The 27260-nt window shown below is 36.3% G+C and overlaps 1 protein-coding gene across 29 annotated transcripts in view; it reads right to left on the bottom strand.

Moving 5' to 3' along the window:
* Window positions 1-27260, bottom strand: part of LOC134532555 (protein polybromo-1) — a 100503-nt gene that overhangs the window by 9109 nt on the left and 64134 nt on the right. For 9 of the 29 annotated variants that reach the window (XM_063369076.1, XM_063369110.1, XM_063369093.1 and 6 more), the window contains one exon: window positions 23256-25549. In XM_063369076.1, the coding sequence (XP_063225146.1) occupies window positions 24126-25549 (1424 nt within the window). In that variant the 3' untranslated portion in view covers window positions 23256-24125. Of the gene's footprint in view, window positions 1-1993; window positions 2056-5264; window positions 5416-17087; window positions 17365-17840; window positions 17967-19597; window positions 19730-22974; window positions 23038-23169; window positions 25550-27260 lie in introns of those variants that run through there. The other 20 variants (XM_063369102.1, XM_063369147.1, XM_063369128.1 and 17 more) reach the window with 6 other exon arrangements.

Genomic DNA, 27260 nt, shown 5'->3' with positions numbered 1-27260 from the left:
TGCATCTTTGGCTGGGCAAACATTCCAACTAACGTTTTGTCTTGCCGAAACTGCACATGTTAATAAGTTTCACTCATTTCACACCATAAAAAAAATACATTACAATGCTAATAAAAAAAAAAAATAACACAAAAACATTCACTGTGCACAAAAAAAAAATTCAGCAGAAAGTAATTAGTATGTGTAAAGTAAATAATTAAAAAAATTGCCAAGGGGTGTGTAAGATCACCTTAAAAACGAATACTGTAGCTTAAACAAGTAAATGTTTACTAAAATGGCCTAAAATTTCAAATGATAATTAGAGATGGATGAGAATGCAAATTTTTTGTTCGAGCCGAGTTCAGTAGTCATACTTTTAAGTCAAGTCGAGTCGAGTCCAAACTTAATTTGTTTATAGTCAAGTCAAGCTCAAGTAGGTAGGTGCAGTTTTTCTTATTGTTTAGAGAAATAAAATGGTTCATACTATAATACTAAGGTTAAAAATAATTAATGCATGCAGAAACTTACAAGTAAAGATTATATTTTGATATTAGATGAAAGTAGTTAATCATCGTACTTAGACATATAAATTAATAAAATAAATATTATCAAAGAGTAGGTTTAAATACGGTTTTTTGCCTTGTTTGGGAATATAAATATATTAAATATTTTGGTAAGTCTGCAGAAAATTGGCTTCTTAGAAATAAGGGCAATACTAACTAATGCAAAAGGTTAGTTAGTTATGTCAGCTATTATTTACTTCCTATTAAATATATATATTTATTAATGTAGCTAACCTAACCTAAAATATATTTATTTTAAGTTAATATTCATCTTATTTTCTGGAATATGTAATATTTTTGATATTTTGTTTATATATTATAATATTTGTTAACATCATTCATGGGCATTGTAAAAAATTGTTGTTTAGCGATAAAATAACAGAAACAAAAAGTGTAAACACAACCGAAAGGAATGTTAACTCCACAATAATTTTTTTAAATTTTAATCCACCATTTTTTGGTTAAAACGATCCCCTCCTCAAAACATCACAATAGTTATAGACATTTTTAAGCATCACATCATGTACTTTAAAAAAAGGCATTAATTAGAAGTTTAGAAGCAAATTGCATTATAGCCTTGTTTACACGAAAACAAATGCCATCAGCCATTTTGACTAGATAATCAAAGATATGAAGATGCAACAACATAACATAACACTTAAGGTTTTCACAACGTTTATGCAGAACATAGATTCTATCGATTTACACTAGAAGGAAAAAATACTTAGGGACACATGAAAATATTTTCTTCTCAAACTTTGTTTGCTGTGTTACAAATCTATGGCATACTGCTGGTATTTCATTCCAAAATGGCGTCAATTTAGATTGTTTTGAGATGTAAATAGCAACATAAAAGTTTTTTAGTCTTGACTCATCTCTGTTGATAATGCCTGCACGCAAAAAAAAAAAATGAATTGCAGTGAGACTTGAGCATAGAATTTTCAAACCATTTCATTTTTCACTGGCATAACACCCAAAATGTTGATTATCTGCACGTAGAAGTACAAAAATTACTTATCCAAGTGCATGTTGGTAACAGATAATTTTTGTGCAAAAAACAAATTATTAAGTTACTGAAGCACAAGCAAAAGCAAAGGACTTCCACACTTGTTTTGAATCTGCAGTCATTGTGAAGAAGCCACACAACAACTACGTCGAACTAGGAATTTTTCTTTGGTATTTCTAGAGGTGACTCACACACTTCTTTGACAGCAGTACAAAAATATAAAACTAAACTACAAATACTACACACACAGCAATATAAAACTTAGTTCCATTAATGAGAAAACTTCATTATTATTAAGTCTATATAAAAAAAAATAATGCAACACATAGATGCCAAATGTGGTAAAGGGGAAAAATAATAATAAAAAAAACCTATTGTGGAAATGTAACATACAAAGCAAATGATAAATGCACGACAGACAAGCTAACAAAGTTCAAGAACAAACCGGAAGTTTCACTGTGACTAATGACTTGGGTTTGTGGCGGTGCACGTGAATTCATGAAGTTCCTGTAAAATAATACTGAATTATTATAAATAAATGAACACAAGTGTACTGAAGTACACAACTTTCTGTACAAATAAAAATAATACACACGAGATTAATAAGATTTAGGAACAATATGCAAAAAAAAATATATATATAATTATTACAAAACAATAATTTACATTCACGATGACATTTATCTTTTCCTTCACAATACATACATATACAAATCACAAAGGCCTAACAGAATTGCAGCTGTGATGCCTTCCAGATAAAAAATAAAAAGCACTTATTTTGACAGGGAGAAAAAAACTATAGCGTAAACATTCAAGTATTATAACAGTCTAAATCTGTTGTATTCCATACAGCTAAGTCTGCCCTCTGTGGTTGGGGGAGAGGGGGGGGGGGTTTATGGGTTGTCGCCTCTCCTGCAGAAGGAGAAAGACCACATAGAAAGATTTAAATTGTGTTAAGAATTCAGTGAAGACAAAATATATGATGCAATACAAATTCATGGGTGGCCTTTGAAAATGTGAAACAGATTATGTATTATTATTTTTACAGGATTTTAATCATCCGGGCATCAGCAGGTCCCAATTAACACAGATAATCAGGATTTTACTGTAACACGTCTAAAGTTTGAAGATACTCAATAGTGGTACTAACAGTCTATGTATCCCTTAATCGCTGTTGTTCTGATAACAATGACTGTGAACAACTGCATGTTTATGGAAATTGGTAAATGGGTTGACACTGCTACTACTTATGAGAACTGGCAAAATTTGAGACAAGTTAAGTGACGCATAACTTTCATTGGTGTTCGTTAAGTTATTATAACTTATAGACTTATACCATACACAGAGATACAAATAACATCACATTATTTTATTCCATGAATTTTTTTTTTAAGTACAATAAACACCAAAAGCAAAAGTCAAATCCATGCACTGTCCAAACAAATATGTAATAAAATTTCCCCGACCTAAATTTCAAATTGTCCAGACTAATTTTTATAATATAATTAACCTATCTTGCTATCTTGAAATTTTCTGCCAGAAACAAAGAAAATCCAAATTCAACCATCCCCATAGACAGCCTAGTTCTTTCTCTTCATTTCTTATTTCAAACAAAACTTGGCATGTCATTCATATTGTGTATGACAATACCTTAAATTACCTCTGGAAAAAAGAACCCCCCCCCCCCCCCCCCCCTCCCCTTCACAGTTGGGGTGATGGCAGACTGGAGAATGATCTTTTCCCTCAAATTACTATCACTGATGAATTTCTATGACTTTTCCTGAATTTTAATCAAATTCCCTGACTTTCCAAGTGTGAAAATACCGTACACGAGTACCAAGACAAAGAGGATGGTGAAATGTAGGTGTCTACACGAGTATTATTATTAAAAAAAGTTACATATTCATAGATGAATAATTTGAAACTTGATTTGAAATTTCAAATGAAATAATGTCTTTTAATTATACCTTACCGATAGATATACCAAGTGTAACCAGTCCAACTGTTTACAGTTATATTATTATTATTTTTATTATTATTGTAACATTAATTGGGTATTTCATGAGCCAATATTATGTATTTAATTATTTTATTGTAAAGAGGACAACCAAAGTATAACAGATATTACACATCTGATTGCCAGAGACAACACACTTTTAACTGCAGGGTCTTCTAAACATTATTCCTTGGAAACTTTATTCATTTTGTCTTAGTTCGATACTCTTACACGCTAACATCCAAGTTTTATTTCACTATGCAGTTTATTCAGTTTGCTGATAGCTATAGCTCCTTGGTTGCTAGGGACTGAAAGTAAATAGTTAGGAGGAGGAAGGAGGAGACGCCATCGCCATCTTGAAGCGGGAAGACGTTTCTCGGTCTGGGGCGAACCAAAGCCTTGGTTGCCGCCCGAGGAATTGAAGATTCGCGTCATCCGCGGTCGTGTACTACCTAGAATTCTCCATTCTACGAGTTGGGAGAATAGTATCTAGACTGAATAAGTCTTAGATAGGGAGTATCGGCGACATCGAGTGCCAACTTCCGCGTCGGTCCCGTTTCGTCCCGTAGTGGTTCCGGACGACTGATGTCAGCGCCAGCTGCGATCGGCCACGACGATTGGTGAGACCGATCCTAATTAAACCAGACTTTCTAGGACGAGAGGGAAGTCGATTCTTCAGCCAGACACCCGGCTACCTCAGATCTTCTGTAGTTCGCCAATTACAGCTTACAGCGACCAGTGTTCCAGCGCAGCAGCAGACCACCTGGAGGTCCTAGGAAGAGAGCCTCAAGCCTCCGACAGCGTATAGCTAGACTCGGCATGGAATTCAATGTGTTCCAGTGACGTCATTTGCATTTAATTACCGACACCTAGGTTTGAACAGAAGTTAACATACAAAATATATTATCTTGGTTGTCCTCGCGTAATTACATGTTAACAGTAACTTCACGCCCATATTCAAGAACCCATTAAAGTCATATGTTTTCCAGCTATTATTATTTCATTTATAGCAAACGTCGGTTACTCATAAAATAGACCTGGTCAGAGGTAATGCAAATTTCCACTATTCACACAACACTACCAAATTTTCCTTTTAATAATTACTCTCTGGACAGTAACACAGTGCAGTGACTTGCTAGCTGGATTATCAGTCTGGTAGTCAATCCAGTAGCAGCGTTCCTGATATCCACTGCGAAGAGGGTAGGCGCCCAAAACCCCGCAAGAACGCAACAATAATTATTTACAGTTGGCCACACACAGGATAAAATTACAGTGGCTACCACAACTTGGGGCCAACGTATACTACAGCAGCATATAAATTACACAAGTGGGACTTAACCACAAAATATATATATATATATATTAAAAAAAAAAGCAGCAAAACATATATACATCCTTGTTTTAATTAATAAATATTTTTTTATAATTAACAATTAATAAAAAATACTTTTTTTTATGTATGTAATAAAATAGGCCAAACAAAAAACAGTTTTCACATCAATTATTATTTTTTACTTGTTTAAGGAAATGTATTAGCAGTTTAATTTTATTTTATTTCATTTTACTGTACCTATTGGACATGTGAGTAGTGTGTATAAAAAAAGTTTCATCGTACATTGGAATTTAAATTCTAAATAGATATTTGATATTAGCAAACAACTTGACATTCAACTTAAAAAAAGGAAGGATGTGCGGAGATCTTGTGGAATGACGCACGCACCTGCTCCGGTCGTGCGGCATGATGACTCTGCCGTTGCCCTTTAGGATGTGCACCTCCTTGACGTGGCGTGCCAGGCGCTGGATGTTGGGGAAGGGCGGGGCACACTTCCTGATGCGGCCGCAGCCGCGCCACTGGCACTGGAACTCCGCCTCTGCAACCACACCCCTCACGCTCAGTGGCGTAGCCAGGATTTGTGTACGGGGGGGTGTTAAAAAGCATGCTCCCCCCCCCCCACCCACCCGTATTAAAGCGGGGGGGTCCAAGGGTCCTTCCCCCCGGGGAAAATTTGGATTTTAAGGTGTAAAATAGTGCTATTTTAGCAGTTTTTGGTACTTATAATTTAAATATTGTAAAGGTAAATTTTTTTTATTAATTTTAATATGAAATTTGTTTCGAGTGATGAATAAGAAATTAATTAAAGATTTGGTGCTAAGGGGGGGGGGGGTGGTGGTTTGAACCCCTAAACCCTCCCCCCTCCCTGGCTAAGCCCCTGCTTACACTTCCCCGCAACACGTCGGCACTGTCGTCGCCAGGAGACCAGGCCGGGCTGTCACGAACCCAACATGGCACGAATCCGATGTTCAAGAGCTAAATAATTATGGTTTTATATTTCGACCAATTTCGCTGTAAAAAAATTGAGGATTTCATTAGCGTTTCAATTTCTACGAATGTCGTAAATGTCAGTAATCTCATCCCCCAAATAAATAAAATAAACTCAAATTGGTATTCATTAACATTTCTTCAAGCATCTAGACCAGACAACAGTGTTATTATAACTAATAATCTTACATAACATTTTTAGCAGTGACCCAAAGGGTAACGAAAGGTGTGGATATATGTAGTTGGAAATTTGAATTTTATCATCTGTCACTGTATTATTATTTCAAAACTATTAATATGCATTTAAAAAAATGAATATGCAGTTAAAAGTCTAATTTACTTATTAATTTTCTTTATGATGTATCAAATATGATTTCTTTTATTTAGGAACATAACTGTTTTTTTTTTAAATTTTTTTTAATACTTATAAAAAAAAACACTGCAAACTACAGAAAAGTTTGTGCATAGTATATAATTATTTAAATTTTCTAATTAAAAGCCTTAACCAAGAGTTAACAAATTAAATTTAACATTTTAATAGACAAAAATGAAGTCATTCAGGTAATTTTTGTGCATTTACTGTTTTGCCTTACATTTCAATGTTTTGCTATCCACAATATAATATCAATTCTGTAAAACTACTCTGGATGTCTTGCTATGGGTCAGACTTCTTATTGCATTTAAGAAAAAATAACGCTAACTACATGTCAGTTTATTTCATGTTCATCAAGTGATTTTTTAAAATAAATATAGACGAAGAATTCCTCTCAAAATCTCAGGTGAGTTACAGTCCATTTTATCATGATCTGCAAGAGAATTTATTAAAATAACTAAGAATGGTGTACTACTTATCATTTAAAAAATACCTAATAGAATATAATGAACTTGATGATAAATACAATTCTAGTGTTTTTTTTTTTTTTTTTGAATTTTAAGCATTGCCAACAGTTTTCAGTATTTTTTTGTCCACTCCAGGAAGTGAAAAATAACACACATATATCAAATGACTGCACTAAACTGTGAAAATCATGTGACATTCAAAGTGTTCTCAGTTACACTGTTATAAACATGCAGGGCCGGTCCTAGGTATACGCAAGCTACGCGGGCGCGTAGGGCGCTGGTCAAAGGGGGGCAAACCCCCGGCCTTGTCCATGGTACATATTAGTACCTAGTTTACGTGACCCGGCCGGGAATTGAACCCGGGTCGCCTTGGTGGAGGGCGATTGATCTAACCTCTCGGCCGCCGCGGCCCCAAATATAAAATAGACTTGGAAAAAATATTGTACAGTCATGAAAGGTCTCATAATCACATCAAAATTTGTCAGTCTTGGCGGGAACTAGCCTTACGTTTGCGTTCGGGTAAAACTATTGACAAAGAAAATGAAAGAATTATTCGAGGTGAAACCGAACATTGGAACCAAGTTCTTAGACGCTTGCTTTGTATTGTCCAATTTTTAGGGAAACAAGGACTGGCCTTTCGAGGAACAAAAGAAACTCTTTTCAGTCCTAACAACGGAAATTTTTTGAAACTTGTAGAATACATTGCCAAATTTGATGTTGTCATAGCTGAACACGTTAGGAGAGTTACTTCGGAAGACACACATGTTCATTACTTAAGCAAAAATATTCAAAATGAGTTTATTGGTCTCTTGTCCGCTAAAATCCAAGATCGTAATTTAAATGAGATAGTACAGGCTACATATTAATCCATATTACTGGACTGTACACCCGATGTAAGTCACACTGAACAAATGACATTAGTGGTAAGGTTTGTTAAATTTGTAGAAAATGAAGAAGTGTCAATTAAAGAACATTTCTTAGGTTTCGTACCTATCACACATTCTACAGGCGAAGGCCTCACAGAAACTTTACTCAATGAGCTATCTACACGGAACATTCCTTTAAAGAACATGAGAGGCCAGGGATATGATAATGGCTCCAATATGAAAGGAAAGCATGTTGGAGTTCAGAAAAGGATACTTGATTTGAATTATCAAGCAATTTTTGTGCCATGTGGAAACCACTCCCTTAATTTAGTGGTTAACGATGCCGCTCTGACTTGCCCTACTGCAGTTGACTGTTTTAGCATTATTCAAGAAATTTTTAATTTCTTCTCATGTTCAACTCACCGATGGAGTATTTTGATGAAACACACGCCAAATCTTACTGTAAAATCTCTCTGCAACACTCGATGTGAGAGTAGGATTGAGGCCTTATTGCCTCTAAGATATCGTATTGAGGAAATATACGATGCTGTTTTTGAAGCCTCTCAAGACCAGAAACTTGATGCATTTGGCAGAAACGCTGCTTTAGGAATGGCAAGAAAACTGCAAAGTTTCAAGTTTCTGTGTTGTTTAGTAACTTGGTATGAGATTCTGTTCAAAATAAACATGGTAAGTAAGGTCTTGCAAAAGGTTACAACTGACCTGCAAAGCTCAATGGATCTCGTCAAAAGTGTACAGAGATTTCTAGAGCAAATGAGATCTGATGAAGGCCTGAATAACGTCATCACATATGCAAAACAGCTTGCAGAAAAAGTCGGTATTGCTGCTGACTTTGAAAAAGAAACTTAAGTCCGTCCAAGGAAAACAAAAAAGCTATTCTCCTACGAGACTGAAGATGAACCTATTCAGGCTGGGAGAACATCGTTCAAAGTTAAATTCTTCTTTGTAGTACTTGACACAGCAATATCTTCGATTAAAGAGAGATTTGAACTTATGGAGAACCACAGTAAGAGTTTCAAATTTCTTTATGATACTACAAATTTACACACTTGGGATAGAAATGAGTTGAAGGATGCTTGTAATTTTCTAGACAGTGTTCTAAGTGATGGAGCAGATCGTGATATAAACGGAGTTGAACTGTTTGCCAAGCTACAAATTTTTGGACTTATGCTGCCGTCTGAAAGTTCTCCAGCTAAAGCGTTGTCGTTCATAACCAAAAACGGTTATATGGACACCTTCTTAAACATTTTTGTTGCGCTGAGAATTCTTCTGACTCTTCCGGTTTCAGTGGCCAGTGGTGAAAGAAGTTTTTCTAAGTTAAAACTGATAAAAATCTATTTAATATCAACTTTGTCTCAAGAGCGTTTGGGTGGGCTGGCAACAATGTCCATTGAAAATGAGTTGCTTAATGAAATGGACACCGATTTCATACTCAATGAATTCGCAAAAATGAAACCCAGAAAAATCTCTTTTTAATGATTTATTTTTAGTTTTGTCATACGTCCTTATAATGTGAGTGTAGTTATATTCATTTACATTCTCTATTTTATGTACAGTTATAACATAGGTGCGTTTTTTATTCTTGTAAAAATTGATGCAAGTTTGTAAATTATTTTATCTAATATCATGATTTAATTTATTAAAGTAGTGGGTGTATAAATAATATTACAGATAACCACGTGGTACTGCAATTATGTTCGCTTACACTTGAAAAATGTGTAGGGCCGGCCCTGTAAACATGGTTTCCAGTGCTTGGTGGGTCTTGTTTTACAAGAAAGTAAGCAGTGCACACACACACTGGGCAATAAAACCACGATAATACACTACTACACACTCTATATGACAAAAAATAAAACAATGATAATACAAAAAATAAGTTTACCCTGTGAAAACAAGTAAAATCCAACACAGTTAAATTGTATTTATTTAAATCCAATGCTCTCATTTTATGATGCATACCTCTTATAATCTTTAGTTTCTTCAAAAAGAAACATTTACCTACAAAATAAAAAAAGCTGCACTTCAATTTAAGTGCCATATTTATTTACAACACACAAATACTAATACTGATGCTACTTTCAAGTAAACTGCTAACCTCACAGCACTGCCCAGCAAATTAACTGCGCAAGCTTACTGGTCAAGTTGCTTTTACAGTAGACTCCAGATTATACGGGGTAATAACTGGCAAGGGGTTCACGGATAACCGAAAATCACGGTTAAAGCAATTGGGGGAGACAAAAAATTTTAATTTTTTTTATCCTATCTAGACAAACACTGTAACACCCACCTCTCAAAGTATTAAGACTCGTTGGATATTCGCAACAGACTGCTTAATTGAAAAGAACGATTGTCATACATAGTTACAAATTTACTCCTTAGATGACATAAACAGGTTACTTTTATTTTAATTTGATATAATTACTAACAGGGGACGTACCACAATGCCGAACGTACAATAACGCTGAAAACCATAATGCAGAATGCCAAATTGACTACAACGCAGACAGCTAGAAAACTGCTGTGTACCACAACGCCGAAATACTAAAACGCCGAAAAATGTCATTGCAGGACTGCCACAAAGTTAAGGTTAGGTAAGGTTAGCACACAAATTCATTCAGATGTTTTTCATTTTGCTCCTGTGGCCCCCCCTCCCGGCAGCAACATTTTTCGGCGTTACTGTATTTCGGCGTTGTGGTACACAGCAGTTTTCTAGCTGTCGGCGTTGTAGTCAATTTGGCATTCTGCGTTATGGTATTCGGCGTTATTGTACGTTCGGCGTTGTGGTAAGGACCCTTACTAACACCCCCACTTATTAAAATAAGCAAAACATTATTCACTTACAATAACTAACATGTGCATGAACTTATAATGCTTTATATGACACAAACCCTTAGTCAGAATGTCAGCAGGCATTTCTCCAGTAGGAACATATTTAATTGTAATTATGTTATCATTAATGACATTTCTAATACATATAATGATAACACACATCTATGTGTATGGACCTGTTATGACAGTGTTGACTAGAGGCCAATTTTATGGCACTTTGATTATCACAATGTAAATTAATTACATATAAATTCCCAGTAATCTCATGAATTAAATTCCTTAAATAAACAGCTTATCTGGAAGCTTCTGCCATAGCCACATACTCAGATTCAGTACTAGACAGACTGACTGACTTCTGTTTACGGCTTTGCCAGGAAACTACCGACCCTGACATCATAAAACAGAATCCTGTATAGGATTTCCTATCTAAGGCATCAGATTCCCAATCACTGTCTACAAAACCTTGTAAATCCATGTCATTACTGGTATACTTTAAACAATAATTTTTAGTACACTGTATCTTAATATTCATTTTGCATAATTACAACTTATATTATAACAAGTATTAAATTGGCTGAGATAGCTTAAAGCATAGGCAATGTCTGGTCTTGTTAATACTTCCAAATAAATTAAACTGCCAATGAGTTTTTGATAAGGAACATTAGGTAAACATTCTGTAGATCTTTCTACATTAAATTTTGGTTCAATAGGAGTACTTTGTGGTTTCCAATCAGACATTTGGAATATTTCAACTAATTGTTCAATGTACTGTGTTTGATCAATAGTTAAAACATTTTTATCTTTGTTTACATTTATTCTCATTCCTAGATACTGTCTAACATGACCCAAATCCTTTAACATTAACTCTGAAGCTAATAATTTTTTTTAATTTTTCAATTCCTTTGTCATTGTTTGAAAAAATCAAGAAATCATCTACATACAACCCAATGATTATTTTTACATCACCCTTAGTTTTTGCAAACAAACATGGTTTATATTGACTGTTATTTAAACTTAATTTATAAAGACAATCTTTTACTTTCTCATACCATACTAGAGATGACTGCTTTAAACCGTAAATCACGTGTTTTAATCTTAACAAATTTCCCCCACTTTTGTTTGCAAACCCTTCAGGTATTTACATGTAAATTTTTCTTTTAAAACACCATTTCGAAAAGCAGTAGTTACATCTAAATGTGTAATGCTCATTCCCATTTTAACACTAAGAGCAAACAATAATCTAAGAGTGGAATGACGAATGACAGGCGCAAAAGTATGAGTATAATCTACACCTGGCTTCTGCGTAAAGCCTTTGGCCACCAGCCTAGCCCGGTACCGCACATTATTGTCCACATCAATCTTTTTTACTAACACTCAACGACACTTCACTATAGATACATCACCAGGGTTTTTGACAGGCTCCCACGCATCATTGTCCTCAAATGACTGTAAATCATCAGCCACGGCACGCCTCCACTGCTCCTACTCAGTCTCTTCCAGAGCCTCTGAGATTGAGATCTCCTCAGATGCTGGAACAGTACTGGATACACACATGTTGCTAAAGCCGTACCGCTTTGGCTGTTTCCTTTGCCGATTCGTATTTACACAAGTCTCCAGATCTGGAACCAATGTTGTCTGGACCTCCTGCACTTCACTTGGTGGAAATTCATGAAATGTTTCTTTACCATCAGTGTATACTGAAGAATCTGAAAAGCTGTCACTTTAATCCTCTACTTCTGGAACACATGATTCCCCCACTGAATCGCTGCTTTCTTTCTCCACACTGATCTCTGGTGTTCCCACACTATGCTGTGCTGTCTCATCATATGGTATCCATGTAGCGTCTTAGCTGGTTGCTATATCACCCGTCTCGCCTTCTAATACAATGACATCCCTGCTGGTGATGATAATGTTTTTGGTAGGATTAAACAACCTATATCCTTTCACAGTCATATGCGCACTCGCACCAATGTCGACATACCATTCCGTCTTGTTAAACTTTCCGTTTATAAAAACGTTAAAAACACATTTATTAGCGGTTTTCTTCAATAACTGGCACTGGTTTCGATAATGTCTCCTGCTTTTACATTTATAACAAACAACTTCTTTTGTTATTGTTTCTGTCTCTCTCTTCTTGTTTGACGTATTTGCACCGCCATTTTTCTTCGGCTTAGTGTTGCCAGAATAATATTTATTTTTCACTATGAATGCAGCACTACTAACTCCAGACTCTTTGGTAACCTCCTTGTCAAGCAACTTTGACTTAATGACATCAGCAGTTATCAAAATACCCGAATATTCTATGGCCATAATCATAGGAGAATAATGATCAGACAAACCTGCTAATAATAATGATCCCACCCATACATCGGTTATTGTAAATCCTGTGCCATTTAACCGTTGAGCTATTTCGACGATTTGTGTGATGTAGGTAGCCATCGAGTCACAATTATCCAATCTTATTGAAATCAAATGTCGAAGTAAGGTTATCTTCCTCGAGAAACTGGAGTTGTCAAACATGGTCTTCAACTTAGTCCATAATGCCGCTGAACTTTCCGTTTTTCTGATATGCACGTACAAACTGGGATCAATTGTCAATATTAGTTTTGCCTTCGTTTTTGCATCTTCCGCTGGCTTGATTTCGAAACCGGCTGTTGGTTTGATGTAATTGTCCATGCCATCCAAACCCAGTAAGTTTTCAGCCGCAAAACACCACTCATCGTAATTCTCCCTACCTTTTAACTTCGGCACACTAACGATGTAGTTCGAGTTCATGTTTCCGCGAATCAACAAGCACAATTTATCTATTTTAACTTCTAATAACTGATAAATTTGGGAGTAGCCCATAACCTATTAAGACTCGTTGGATATTCGCAACAGACTGCTTTATTGAAAAGAACGATTGTCATACATAGTTAAAAATTTACTCCTTAGATGACATAAACAGGTTACTATTATTTTATTTTGATATACAGTGAAACTCCGTTGTAGCATATACGGTCTATAACGTAAAGTCTGCTATAACGATAATTGCCATCGGCACCGTCAGTTTTGCATATGCTGCGTAGGATAAAAATTTCGGAAATAACGAATGCAGTTTGGGCTCATTTTCGCTATAGCGATAGATTACACAACTGTAATTTTGCTCTAAAACAATGAGAAAACATCTGCAATTTCCTTAATAAATGAAAAACAGCTTCGCACAATTCCACGCATCCGGCAAATGAAACAACGCGCATGATGTGGCTGTCTTGGCAACATCACACAAGGTGGGGCCCCACAGTGAGCTTAGGTTGCCTCGCGGTGACAAAAGCAGGACAGGGCCCCGCTGCGAGCATTACTTATTTAGAATCACGCCGACTGTAGACCGTAAATGAGCATAACTTGTCTCATACTTGCATCATAACCGTAAGCGTGCGGGGAGTTGACGAACACGGAACTTGTCGAGCTCGTCTCTTCTAATCAAAACGAAGCGGCATCTGAAGATGATGACAATAATGACGACGAACCAAGTGACGTATCTGTTCCGTCGAAAACGTCAATGATGGAGGCACTTGACACAATCAGTCATTTTCATCAGCATACAAATGCTTCGACGAAAGATTTGATGAACTTCCAAGAGGTCCAGTCGTTTATTTTTTCCGAAAGTCTAGTGAAATCAAGGCAAACGAAAATTTATCCGTTTTTTAAAAAGTGATTTTTAATTTTGTGTTATTTTCCAAGGATCTGTACGAGTGATTATTTTTGTGTTACTGAACAATTGTCGGAAAAATTATTTTATATAATTTGTATGGTTGTCGAACGTAATTAGAGATTTTTAAATTTTTTTTGTATTCAAAACTACGCAAATATCCACCCGATATCATCAGCTTAGCGCACATGTCTCCAGCAAACCAGCTGCGGTCAAAGCGACAGGAAGCGGCCGGCATGACCTTGCGTGACCCCACCCGCCCGTCTCCATGTAAAGAAACGGCTGTGCGTTTAGCCACGATGTGCGTGACGGCCTTATCACGGCCATGCGGTCTCATATTTCGTAGTCGGCAAGTGCTGATATAGCTTAAAAATGTTATTTTAGTAAGTTTCATGTATATTTCCTTTACTTTTGTTGTGAATTTCTATAGTTAAAACAAGCGAGAAAATAATATATTTATAAATACTACAAAAATAAGATTTTTTTTTAAATTTTGGCTATAACGAAAATTCGCTATAACATAAACTTTTGGCGCCGTTATAAATCTACGTTATAACGGACTTTTACTGTAATTACTAACACAAAGTAATGCCCTAATTCGTTCCAGTAAAACAGAGCGCTAATCAAAACAGCGCTAGTTAAACACTTTTTTTTTTCATTAAGAGAGTATTTTAATCAAAATAATTCGTTTCCTAATCACGTAAGTGTAACGATTTTAATCAAGACACTACTCCCGTTAAAACTAATTTATAGTACTAATATCTATTTAAATACATTCATTTTTCCTACTTAGGTGCTACCAACATTTCTGAGTTACAAATACTAAATAATGTTATTGTTACAAAAAATATAGATTTCAGTTCTAATAAGAATTTAAAATTCATAAACTTTCATTAGAAAGATTAACCTGTTAATGTAAACTAGCCCTGAAAGCTTCTGATTTTCTCTTCAGAGCTGCTGTTGATAAGCAGGATGGCGGAGTATAAACGTTTGCTGAACACTTGGCCGTTGTCAGAAATAATATTGGGATGAAGGAAGAGAATAGCTATTGAGGAAAGAGCAAAATATTTTTGTTAATTTGTCACATTATTAATTCATTGCATTACTAACTCACTGCATTGTATTTAATGGCAAACAAGTGTCTTCACCATTGTGCGCGCATGAAAATAGAACGTCAAATATTATTTTTGTTTTTATGATTCATGAAAGTGAAATATGGCATGGTTAATCCGCAAACAGGAAAACTCGCACCCGGATAATCGGGAGTCTACCGTATTTGCCTGCTTCATCCTTAAATAAGGAGAGGTTAAACTTTGATAATTTAAATGCTCTGTCTCTTTCTGAAATAAATACGAGCAACACTTTACACAGTATGTGTCTGTGATTACCAGCTCTCTAACCTAACATTACAGTTGTTTGGCCTTTACTATATACGTAGGGGCCTGTTCTTTTCGCGATTGCGATTAAACGACGATAAATGCGAAATCACCGTTAAATACAGTTTTTACGTGAAATCGCCATAACACAGCGTTTTTACACAAAATTTAGTATTAAAACGCGAAATTTAAATACTGGGTAAAAGAATTGTCTCGTCACTGGCAAACAAACATCGCAACATGGCCGCCACTGAACATTAATCATAAATGCATTAAAGTAAACAAAAGCTTACACACGCTCACGTTATAATGTTAAACCCAAAAATATACTGTAAAAATACGCAGAGCTACGGCGTTTATTTTCCTTTCCGGCATAATGTTTGGATAGATAAGACAAACAGGCGAAGTTTTAAAGCGTACGCACATCGCTCGCGGCACTAACGTCAGCTTGGAACAGCAACACAGGATAAATACAAAAGCAAGCAAATGATTGGGCGAACGGTGTTTGGAACAGCCATACGTGAGTGGCCATATCACGTCAGCCGGGGGCGCTGGCATATAGTTGAACAGCGTCGTAGTATCAAGCAGATTATCGGGCAAACCAGGCACAAGCATTTTAAATCGCGCCAAAAAGCGGAAAAATGTAAACAAACATTCATTTTCGAATGGTGTGACGATGATGATTAGTTGGTCAACAGTGTTTTATAGATTTTGTTGGGTCATTACCACAACGGCGAAATACTATAACGCCGAAATAACAACTGAATGAATTTGTGTGTGTTTCTTAAATGTACCTTAACGCTGAAATACCACAATCAAACCTTACCTTACCTAACCTAACCTTTGTGGCAGCCCTGCAATGACATTTTTCGGTGTTAGTGTATTTCGGCATTGTGATACACAGCAGTTTTCTAGCTGTCGGCGTTGTGGTGCATCCCCGATTTTGTTAAAGGGATTAATAGTTTTCCAGATTAGTTTATGGGAACGAACTAATAATCAGTGTCTAAATCAAAAGTTTGTCATATAAATATTATATGCAACCTATTTGTTTAGGGTATTCAGTAATGAGTAGGTTCAAGTAAAATTATTTAACTTAAATAATTTCAGATACATTTACAGTAACACACACATTTTTTTTTTTTTTTTTAAGTTTTAGCACCGCTTTTGTGTTTTTAAGTGAATTTTAGCACCGCTTTTGGGTTTTTAAATGAATTTTAACACCGCTTTTGCTAATTTTTAATGACGAAATCTGAAAATTTTATTTACCATGTTCAGGGGGCCCTATATATACGTCTTGTGCCACATCCTGAATTGCCCTCTTACGAAATTACATGCTCTATTCGTACGTATTACAAATGTAGATCAGTTTGCAACTGTAGGATCATCTTTAATAAGCCAAATCTTAAGAAAATTAATAACTAGGTTGGTTTAAGAATCTACTGAATTCACTGAATGTAAGCAGCACTCCTTTTTCTGTGATAAAAAGGTCACAAAAATAGGTTATTTAGGACAGAATAACAATGGTTGCAAAAAGTAAAACTGTTAAAAAATTGTGCTATGGTTCGGAAGATAGTAACCTGCTAGGTGCCAAACTGCAGCATACCTTGGGACGGCACGGATGCGAAATGAGTGAACACATGGCCGTGCGGTTCGGCGGCGGCGTGGTCGAAGCAGTCGGCAATGTCTTCGAACTGCCAGTCGCAGCTGTCCCAGAGGCACTCGAAGACGTGGTTCTCGACAGGCGGGCCCTGCGGGACGGGAAAGTAACTGGAGGCCGGGCTGGGACACCGGTCCAAGTCTGCCTTGGCAGCCTGCTCCTCGTTTATTCTGGCGGCTCGCTCCTCCCACGCCTGCTTCTCCTGCGCCGGCAGGTGGCGCCACTAAAACAACGTGGGCGTGGTTATCGCTCCCGCCCCCCCCTGCGACCCCAGCCGAGGGGGCCGTCTACCGCGGGCCATGGCGTGGCTGCCCCCGTGGGCAGAGTGCTCCAGCGTGCCGACTTGCGAGCGAGGAATGAAAAATTGAGCAGAAACAACAGTAAATACTAGATCACAAGCTATGCAATGCTCAGTTAGTGAAGAAAATACTCATCACAACATCAAACATTTTGCTTTGATCTCAAACTTCCGATTAAATTTACGTCTAGAGGGGAACTAAACGACAAAATAATCAATCAAGATCTTATTCTAAGGTTTTCCTAGGCCCAATGAACGCGTCAAGGCGGATTAAATGAGAACTGTTACAAAGACTGTTGCTACGCACACCACTTTGCCTGCTCCGGTAGACGGCCCACTTACTGACGGTAAATAACTCAAACTCAGTTCATCAACCATGAATCCAGTGACAGGGAGCTTACTTCATTACCAACGATGCGGCTGATCTCGCCAAAGGTAGAGTCGGGGTGGTTGGCAGCAATAGCTCTGCGTACGTCACTCGAGTACAATAGGTAGCCTGTGACCAATTTCTTGGCATTCTGTAGTTTCTAAGAAATAAACATAAGTTTTCCTATAGTTCATAAAACAGGCAACGAGGCAATGAGTAGAGGAATAACTAAGCAACAATCTTGGTTCCACAAATCAACTGACTAATTCTTTCATTATTGCGCATTATACCCAAATTTCCATGAAAGCTGCATTGTTTCTGCCAAAATTTTATTTAGGGAAATCACCGGAGACTGAAGCCCAAATTACGTTGTTCTTTATCGCAAAAAAATTATTATGCTGAAAGTCTAGAAAGAGGACAGTACTATTTATTTTACAATTAAAAAAAAAATCACAACCAGCAAATAAAAAATAACAAAAGGGCATTCAAAATGTAATAAACTACGTACTCTACATATAAAGCATGGAGCAAACAAACCAAACAATGAATGAAGATAATTGGACTTTAAAAATGTTCTAAAATTTTGCAAAATAAAACTTGTTCAAAGTTTGGAAAGTAAAAACCTACATGACATTAAAATAGGCAGTAATGGTGGTTATAAACAGACAATACTTAAAAACACTAACTTTACAGCCAAAATAACATAGGAGCAGCATGCCGCAAGCAGCTTAATTGTTTTGATACTGTTTCATAGTCCACTTGATTTTCGACAGGAAGTTGTTCAAAACGGCAATTTAACTCCCCATACCACACTGTGTAAAATGGCGGGACATTAAGTGACAATACAGTTCAAGAATTTTGTCAGTAATTACGATGTAAAATCAGAATAATTTTTTTTTGTTCAAAACATTTAGAATATAAATTAAGTAACAACAATCAGTATTTTACTTTCACATCATAGGAAATGTAACTAATTTTTTTCATGCTTTACTAACTTAAAAAAATTGATTTTTCTTTTTTAAGTAATCTTTGAGTTAATGGGGCTGTAAAAGCATTCACGTCACTTTGCATAATTCACCCGATAATTAATAAAAATGCTCTAGTTGTGCATTTCTTAATAATTAGAGAAGTATATTGTTCAATAAATATATTCAATGAAATTCAGTATCACAGGGTTCTTTAAAGTAAAAATATAATAACAAAATGCCAAACGCATACATATTACAAGAAACCAAACTGAAAAGAAAAGGAAATGACCATGACATCTTTCAACATCAAACTACAGAAAATTACGTATGCAAAAAAAATTAAAACAGTACAGCTTACACAAAAAGGAACCACATATACAAAAATTATAAAAAATAAAACAATACACAATGTTTTCCAGATAGACAACACAAGCATTTTTAGGCTGTGAAAAAAAAAAAGAGATATAGTTAAGCAAGCTTAAATTAAATAGTCCGAGTGATAGTATAAAAAAAACCGGGATGGAAACATTCATAGCACCTTCAAAACAGGTTATTTAAGAACATTATCAAAAACCCTTTTGAGATACTTCTGAAAATACTTGTGTGTTATCAAGCTTAAAAAAAATAGTGATTAGGAAAATCCCTAAAAAAAAGTACAAAGTTTATTTACCTACTACAGTTCGGAACTAAAAAAACGAAACAAAGCATTTACAAACAAACCAACTTAACAGCTACAGACAACTGTCAATCTCCTATGTTCCAGCAGCTACCGGCAAGACAGCGCAACACGGAAACACATACCTCTGCGTCCGAGATCACACACCTTTTTGGAAGACAGGGGCGTCGCGGAGGACTGCGAGGGGATGTCGCCCGAGCCCATGGAAGGCGGCCCGCCGTCAAGCGAGTCCTCCAGCAGGTCGGGGTCCACAGCAATCTTGGACAACGGAGAGGCATCCTGTGGCACCAAACAAGGAATGGCTACCCAAAAACCACAGCTTCCCGACCCGTCCCACAGCCCGTAGCTGAAGGGCCCCCCTAGGCCCTAGTGAAAGGATCTTGAATACAGCACATTCGGCACAGTGCCGGGCCGGGCTGGCGATTTTTCCGGGTCATCGAACGTCGATGTAGTTTCAACGGGAATACCAAACGTGCAAATGTGAATTTTAATCCGCTAGAGAACAGAAACCACTGTAGTGAAATGAAAACCGACACAAATGATAAACCCCGGAGCAGATTGAAAACACCGGCTGCACAGTAATGCGATTTGGCGACCAATGTAAACAACCTGAATTTACCCCGAAAATTTGAAATGGGAGCGGTTCGATTGGCGACGGATTACAAGATAAATACCTTTCACTGAATGGCTTACGTAAGGTTTGAAATTTTTTTTTTCTTAGACTAACACATTATAGAGCTCATGTACACAAGCCAAGAATAGTATGTGTGGATAAATGCAGATACGAATGTTAGGATAAAAGGTGTTACGTTGTATGTTTTTGCCCGGCTAAGCACACATAGAAACGTAACAAAACAAAACAAACAATGTTCCTGAGGAATTTTTCATTACTATGGTTCTGCGTTATTTGGAAATAAAAGATTTATTAAATTATCTTTGTTTATTTCATTAAAAAAAAAAATGTTTTTTCTCATTTTTACATGGCCTCAATACACAATTTTACAAATGAATTTAGTTAGAAAAACTTCGTTACTTGCACAGTTTTTGTCTTTTCTTATACGAATTTTAACGATGTCTTTGAATTTTGATAGGATGAGGTCCAAATACATACCACAGCACCATACATCTTGCCGTTGATTGTCGAGGAGTCTTGTCACTCGCCAAAGAAAAAAAAAACTTAGTAATTTCCCTTGGTTAATTACCTAACTCAAGGTACCGTCGATCGCGGACCGTAATCTCACGAAGTCGGGCCGATGCCGACGCCTAGGGCCTAAATTTCTAGTTTCTAGTCCGAAAAACAATGAACTTAAGTTAAAAAATACGACCTGGCCCCAGCCCCTAGGCGTTAAATTGTCCCTTAGTAATTTTTCATTTGTCTTGCGACTTGCCGACGACGCGACCGAGTTCGGTGACGATCGAACAACAAGTGACTTGGTCGACGAGATTACCTTCCCTTGTAAAGGTGAAAACAAGGTAGGCAACCCCGTGGGCCAACTGACCAATCAGCGCACATAATTCCAAAACATGACCATATAAGGAAATTTGTACGGGCACATCACTTGACGCCAGGGGTTGCCCTGATTGGCTGGCTAGTGGTAGCCTCCAGAGACCCTTCCAGACGGTCGCTACAGCTGTGCGTACAACGTGACGCGTAAATCCCAAACACGCATTTACAAAGTGAAAAATAGCTTTCTGGCGCCAGAGTGTCGCGCCTGTCCGCTCTTCCTTCTGTACCTTCCAGACTATTCTCAAGATATTACACTAGCAATATCCAATAGAATATAAAATTACCCAAAAAATTCAATTACAATGATCAAAATTTAGTAAACAAAGTTGAAATTCATACCATATTAGAAACTTTTGTTTAAAAATGATGTCCTGTAAAATTATAATCTATACTGCTTTAATTACTGACATTAATTATCAAATGTCAACATTAATTATTATGAACTGGAGTTAACCCTCAAATTAATAATTAAGTATCTCAAGGAAATAAGTATTTTAAGGCTTTCCATGAAATTTAACCAAAGTAATTAATAACAATTCTTAACAGCTCTGAACAATTACCCTTATCTACATATTAAATTATTATTATCTTTCATATCAAAGTTATTCTTAATCAATATTCTTATGACCAAAAAAAATATATATATGTATATAACATACTCATTGTGCAATGCTACAAAGGGAAGGCTAGTAGGCCATTTGTATAAAGAAACCATATTAGGTACAGGTTCCCCATAAATACAAATGGCCAAATAAAAAAAAAAATATGAGCATATTACTAACTATTCCATTTAAGAGCTAGTCTAGTCAAAATTTTTCTCAAAATTATTTAAAATAAAAGAACTTTTGTTTTAATTGACTTTATTTGTTTTTGTTTGACTTTCACACTGATGCATTTTGGCCCATCTTGATTCCAAATATGTATTTTGTTAAAAGTAACCTAACTAGCACTGAAGTTTATATTCTCAAAAAAGAATAATATACTTGATTAGTTATTATACTAACATGAAGTCTGAACTTGCAAAATTATTTTCAAGTTTTCTGTAACTGAGAAATTTTACAATTAAATGAAAATTTTCTATTTACATAAACTGAAATATGTATGCTGAAAGAATATACACTGCAGATAAAACTATGTTACATTGTTAAAGCAAATTTGAAAGCAGTGTTGGCTTCCAATTGTAATGTTGGTTTTGTGTACACAATATATGTACCTCTAAAATGTTTACATTAAAAAAATGGGATCTTGGTAGCTGTGATAGCTAATGTGTTATCAGTTTATCACCGTGTCTACCAAACTAAAGTTTCGTGATTTCCGGCTGTCTACCAGTTTGCCTGGATAATTGTTTTAAGTTTTCCTGATTGTTTGTAAGATGGAAGTTAGGCCTGTAATAATACGAGTACAGAAAAAGTCATGGGCCACCCGTTGAGATGTCAAAATACATGAATTGACAAGATACTGCAGTATACACTAGATGTGCAGAAGGCTGTGTAGACTACACGGGACAGTCGGGAGATGGATGCCGTCCAGATATGTTGCCCATTTGTGCTTTGTTTGAGTGAACTGCGGAAAAGAAAAGCCTTGGTGAGTGCATCCTGTTAGCTCGTTGTATTAAAACTTTGGTCACCCACCATACTTTCACAATGATACACTCTTCACTGAAAATAATGACAAGTATTCAACTGCATAGTAAGTCAATCCAATGGCAATTTTTATGAACCTTACACGTCCAATGATTGTTTGCAACATAAAGTCACAAAGTCAAAACCTTCATTAGCAAGAAGTAACAGGGTTATTCATATGCATTTTTGTAAAAATTAATTTCTTAATTTGTTATTATAACTGTTACAATAATATATTATTGATTATTTTAATGATTAGTAAATTAGTACATACTATTATTTTTATATAAGCTATAAAGCTCTATGTTTATTTATTTGAAATCACATGCACCCTCACCCTCTGAAATAGTCCTAGTGACGCCTATACCTATTTTTTGCTAAGTAGTTTAGCTTACCATATCAAAGTTCGAACCCTGTTGCTTTGAATCTGGCTGATGCTGAGCCGATTCACTTCCAATCTGTAATAAAAAAAAATTAAATCATAAATACATAACAGGACTAAACATTTTACAATGAACCAGGTATCTTGTAACGTCTGACAAATGTACAGTAATTTCTCTTCCACTAGCAGCCAGTGTTAGTTTACTTACCTTGGGTGGGTTGATGAGACGCCTGAAAAAATATATTTCATCCTCGAGAACTGCATTGCTATGCGAATATTTCTTCAGTCCTTCTCTCGACAGCTTCCTCACCTGTCGCCTTGCCTCATCGTACAAACTTTCGCACACGTACACATCATGCTCTGGAATTTCAGTTGGCCGACCTATGAGAGACAAACCACATTAACTGCAGTGCTATTTATAAATATTTATACCTTCATAGAACATTTTACAAATACTGTAAAACCCCGTTGTTTCAACCCCATTAATTTGACCACTTCTATATTACAACCCATTTTCGAGGGAACATGAAATTTTTGTGTAAGAAAAGTAAAAAATTTCTTTCGAGAGCGTTGCGCTGCGGTTCTCTTACCAATCACTACAGACCTGCAAAATTCGCGGTTTATATGGCCTTCAGGATAGACTGCACATACCCCTGTACACTCAAGCAAATAACGCAAGTTCATTGGCTGCCGACTTGTAAGTTGTCTAAGCTGGTCTGTCTGTGATTCGATCCTTCTTTGGTTGAGGGTTTATAACTGGTTGAGATTCGTCCAGATGAACAGTAAGCAGATAGCAAAATTATCTAAGATGTATATCGTAGAGCCCTACTTTAACGGTAAATAAAATAAGCAGATTTCGCCATAAAAATTTCTTGATTTCGTCATAAAAATTTTTATATTTCGTCATAAAAACTGCACTTCGGAAGTGTGAATTAAAAAAAAATACACGCTGTACTTACAAAAATTATGTCATATAGAATGCAAATATAATCGGACAGGCCTACATTTTTTTCCAGCTTTCCACAAAACAATACAAATTACAAATCAACAGTTTCAATAGTTAAAAATTACAAAAATTATTCAATATGTAAGACAAGAAGCAAAATTTATGCTAATAACAATTCAGCACTGTAAGTATAACTTAGTCCGAGTTTCTTCAACATGTTATGTTTTACTTCCAAAGTACAATGAGACCATAAGCTCAACGTTTTGAGGTTTCAAACTTCGCCTTTTGTCTGAAAACACATCGGAATATGCTGAAAATGTCCTTTCAGAGTCAACATTTGATACTGGTATCCAAATGGCTTTCAGAGCATTGAATGCAAAAGCTGAATGGTCCAGTTTCAAGGCCAACAGAATTGGAATGATATCCACACTTCCTTCACTCTTTTTCACTTTCTCAACTACTATTTCCTTTAAGGCTGAGTATCCTTCCAAAAATTCTTTTCCTGAAACAGTTGAAACAAATGGCAATGATTTTCCTGCCCTGACCATATCATTGCAAACATCATTCAACATTATTTCCCGTGGATTAAACAGTTGCCCCAAGTTTTGGAAGATATTTTTGGAAAGATCTTCATTAATCAACTTCATCAACTTTGTGTGACACCTCAACCCACAGGACTGGAACTGGGATTTAACCAAACCTTGTTTAACAGCTGCCAACAACTTTAGACTCTCATTTGTTTTTGAGCCAAAATTAAAATCATTCACCAGCTGCAAACTTTTCAACAAGTCTGAGAGTTTTCCACTGATCAAGTGGGACATGGGGTAGCTTGAACCCTCCAGCTGCTTTGTCAGCTCAACCAAAGCACACCCATGTTTGACGAGAAATTCAGCCTGACATTGAATGATTACAATCTCTTCCACTGACAAGGTTTGAAAATACATCAGAGCTTCTGACGACTCGAGCTCCAGTGACTTCAGGTATGTTACCAAGTCGTCAAGGTATGTGTTAACATAACCCACCGACTCAAACCATGAACCCCATCTTGTAAGGACTGGTGATGGAAACAGAACATGAGGCTTTTCTTGTTCTGGATAGCGCTGCTTGAGAAAACACAAGTACTTGTGTTTCCTTTTGCGCGTGTTCATAAATGCTGTTTTCGTTTTGCTAACAAAATTGTTAAGCTCCGGCAGAGATTGGGGCCAAATATTTTGAATGAGATTCAGTTTATGACTCCAACACTGAACATGAAGGACGTCCCTACCCTCAGACGAAAGAACAACTTGTAAAGAATGCACACACTTTGTCATGTAGCGTGCACTGTCACACACAACCGCAACAACCCTTGTATGGTCAACCTTAAATTTTGTCAGTACTTCTAATATTGCCCGCGAGCACTCACTAGCATTAGAATTCTCTAAAATTTTGACCCCGGCAACAAGAAGAATTTGTGAGTCTGAAGCTTGTAATGTTTTGAAAAGCACCACAAAAACACACTGTCCCTTTTTGTCAGTGGTTTCATCACACAAAATAACAATATCTTGTCCCTCAATTGATTTAATCCACTGCTCCTCAGCCGCTTCTTGGATCTTGGGCACATACGTCTCACGCAATGTTTTTACACATGGTAACTGCCCTCCACCTGTAAGCAAATGGTGCCCTCTAGCGGTATAAACATGGAAAAAAATTTAAAACAATTTTAACTTTAACAAGTTTTAACAGATTAGATGGGGTCTTGGAACGTAACAAATAATTTATAATAAACAAATATTCATCCTTACCAGGAACAAAAGTTTCCACAAAGTTTTTTATTGCAGGATCGCCGAGTTTCTCCAATGGTATGTTCGCTTCCATGAAAGCTTTTGTCAAAGATGAGGCAAAAATTTCTTTGTCAACTTTCGTCTTTTTTGCCACCTGAAAGCTGTCACCAACAGAAATTTGCCTTTTGCTTGTGCAGGCTTGTGATTCAGCTGCTGCTTTTTTCTGTCTGTGCACTGTACCATCGCGGCAATGCTTGACACACGTGTCTTTGCGAGCCCACTCTATTTTAACATTACAAAATTTACACATCAATGTTTTGTTCACTTTGTCAAAAACGTAAAATCCATCGCTCTCAAATTCACGTGCGCGATCAAAAACACTTACAACTTTCGGCATTTTCAACACTATTAATATTTCTGTGTTTATTTTAATGTAGCTATACTAACCTAACTAACCATCCAAATGGTTTTAAAGTGTTTTAATGTAGCTAACCTATCCGACCACTTTTAATATTTCAATTCATTTTTCCTGCGCAAAAATAAATAAATCCCGAGGTTGGCCGAAGGTGAATATTCGGGTGTAATCGGGAATGGCAGAACTTTATGTGGATCTTAGGACTCTCACGTGAACGAATACATCATGTAAAAAGAAACTTAAGTGAGTTTATTCTGTTCATCCTTTTTCCCGGTTTGTTAGGTCAGGTCAGCTACATTATAAATACTTTAAAACTAAACAACCAATAAAATTAATTTTATTATTTTTAATGTCTTTTCAGTTTCAAAGTATTTATAATGTAGCTGACCTGACCTAATCTACCTTTGTCCCATTTTGTTAGGTCAGGTCAGTTACATTATAAATACTTAAAACTATACAACATGTAAAATAAATTGATATAATTTTTAATTTCGGTTTATTTTGAAGTATTTATAATGTAACTAACCTTACCTAATGGAAAATTTCTGTTATTTAGACATTCACGCGCACACGGCAAAATATAAAATGGCGACGGTCAAATTAATACACACGTCTGGTATAGCAAAATAAGAACGGCCATATCTCCAAAAGTATTTGGAATTTTTTATCTCCGCAGGCGGTTCTGAAAAGAGGACGTAAGATAGCATATAATGAAAGTTATTTCATATTTGTAAGATTTTTTTTGGCGCTAATCCGTACAATACATATTTACCCAAACACGTATTTCATCAATCACGAGATAATTTTATTGTGAACATCCCTTTAGTAAACACATGAACACAATGCGCGTGGCCACTGACGCGGTAAACGGATAGAATCGTTAATAGACTGCACCGGCTACACTTTTACGCACAGAAAAAACAGTTGCCATGAATGTATCGACACTTAAATCGATTATCTCGAACTCGGGCGCTTATCGCCTACGCTCGCACTCGCATCTAGCAGGCGTCGATGTGTTTGTTTTGGTTTTTGTTCGTAGGTTACGTTACGTGGAATAGAAAACAGAACAATATTAATTCACATGGGGTTATGAAATGTAGATTTTATGAATAAAGAGCATATAATATTGCTGTAAATAAGTGTAACGCGAGTTTCGGGTGAAAGCAAAATACGTAAAT

The sequence above is a fragment of the Bacillus rossius genome, chromosome 1 (genome assembly GCF_032445375.1).
Source record: "Bacillus rossius redtenbacheri isolate Brsri chromosome 1, Brsri_v3, whole genome shotgun sequence".
Taxonomy (NCBI): Eukaryota; Metazoa; Arthropoda; class Insecta; order Phasmatodea; family Bacillidae; genus Bacillus; species Bacillus rossius.
Note: the sequence above shows the minus strand (reverse complement) of the source record. Positions and strands in the feature narration are given on the sequence as shown.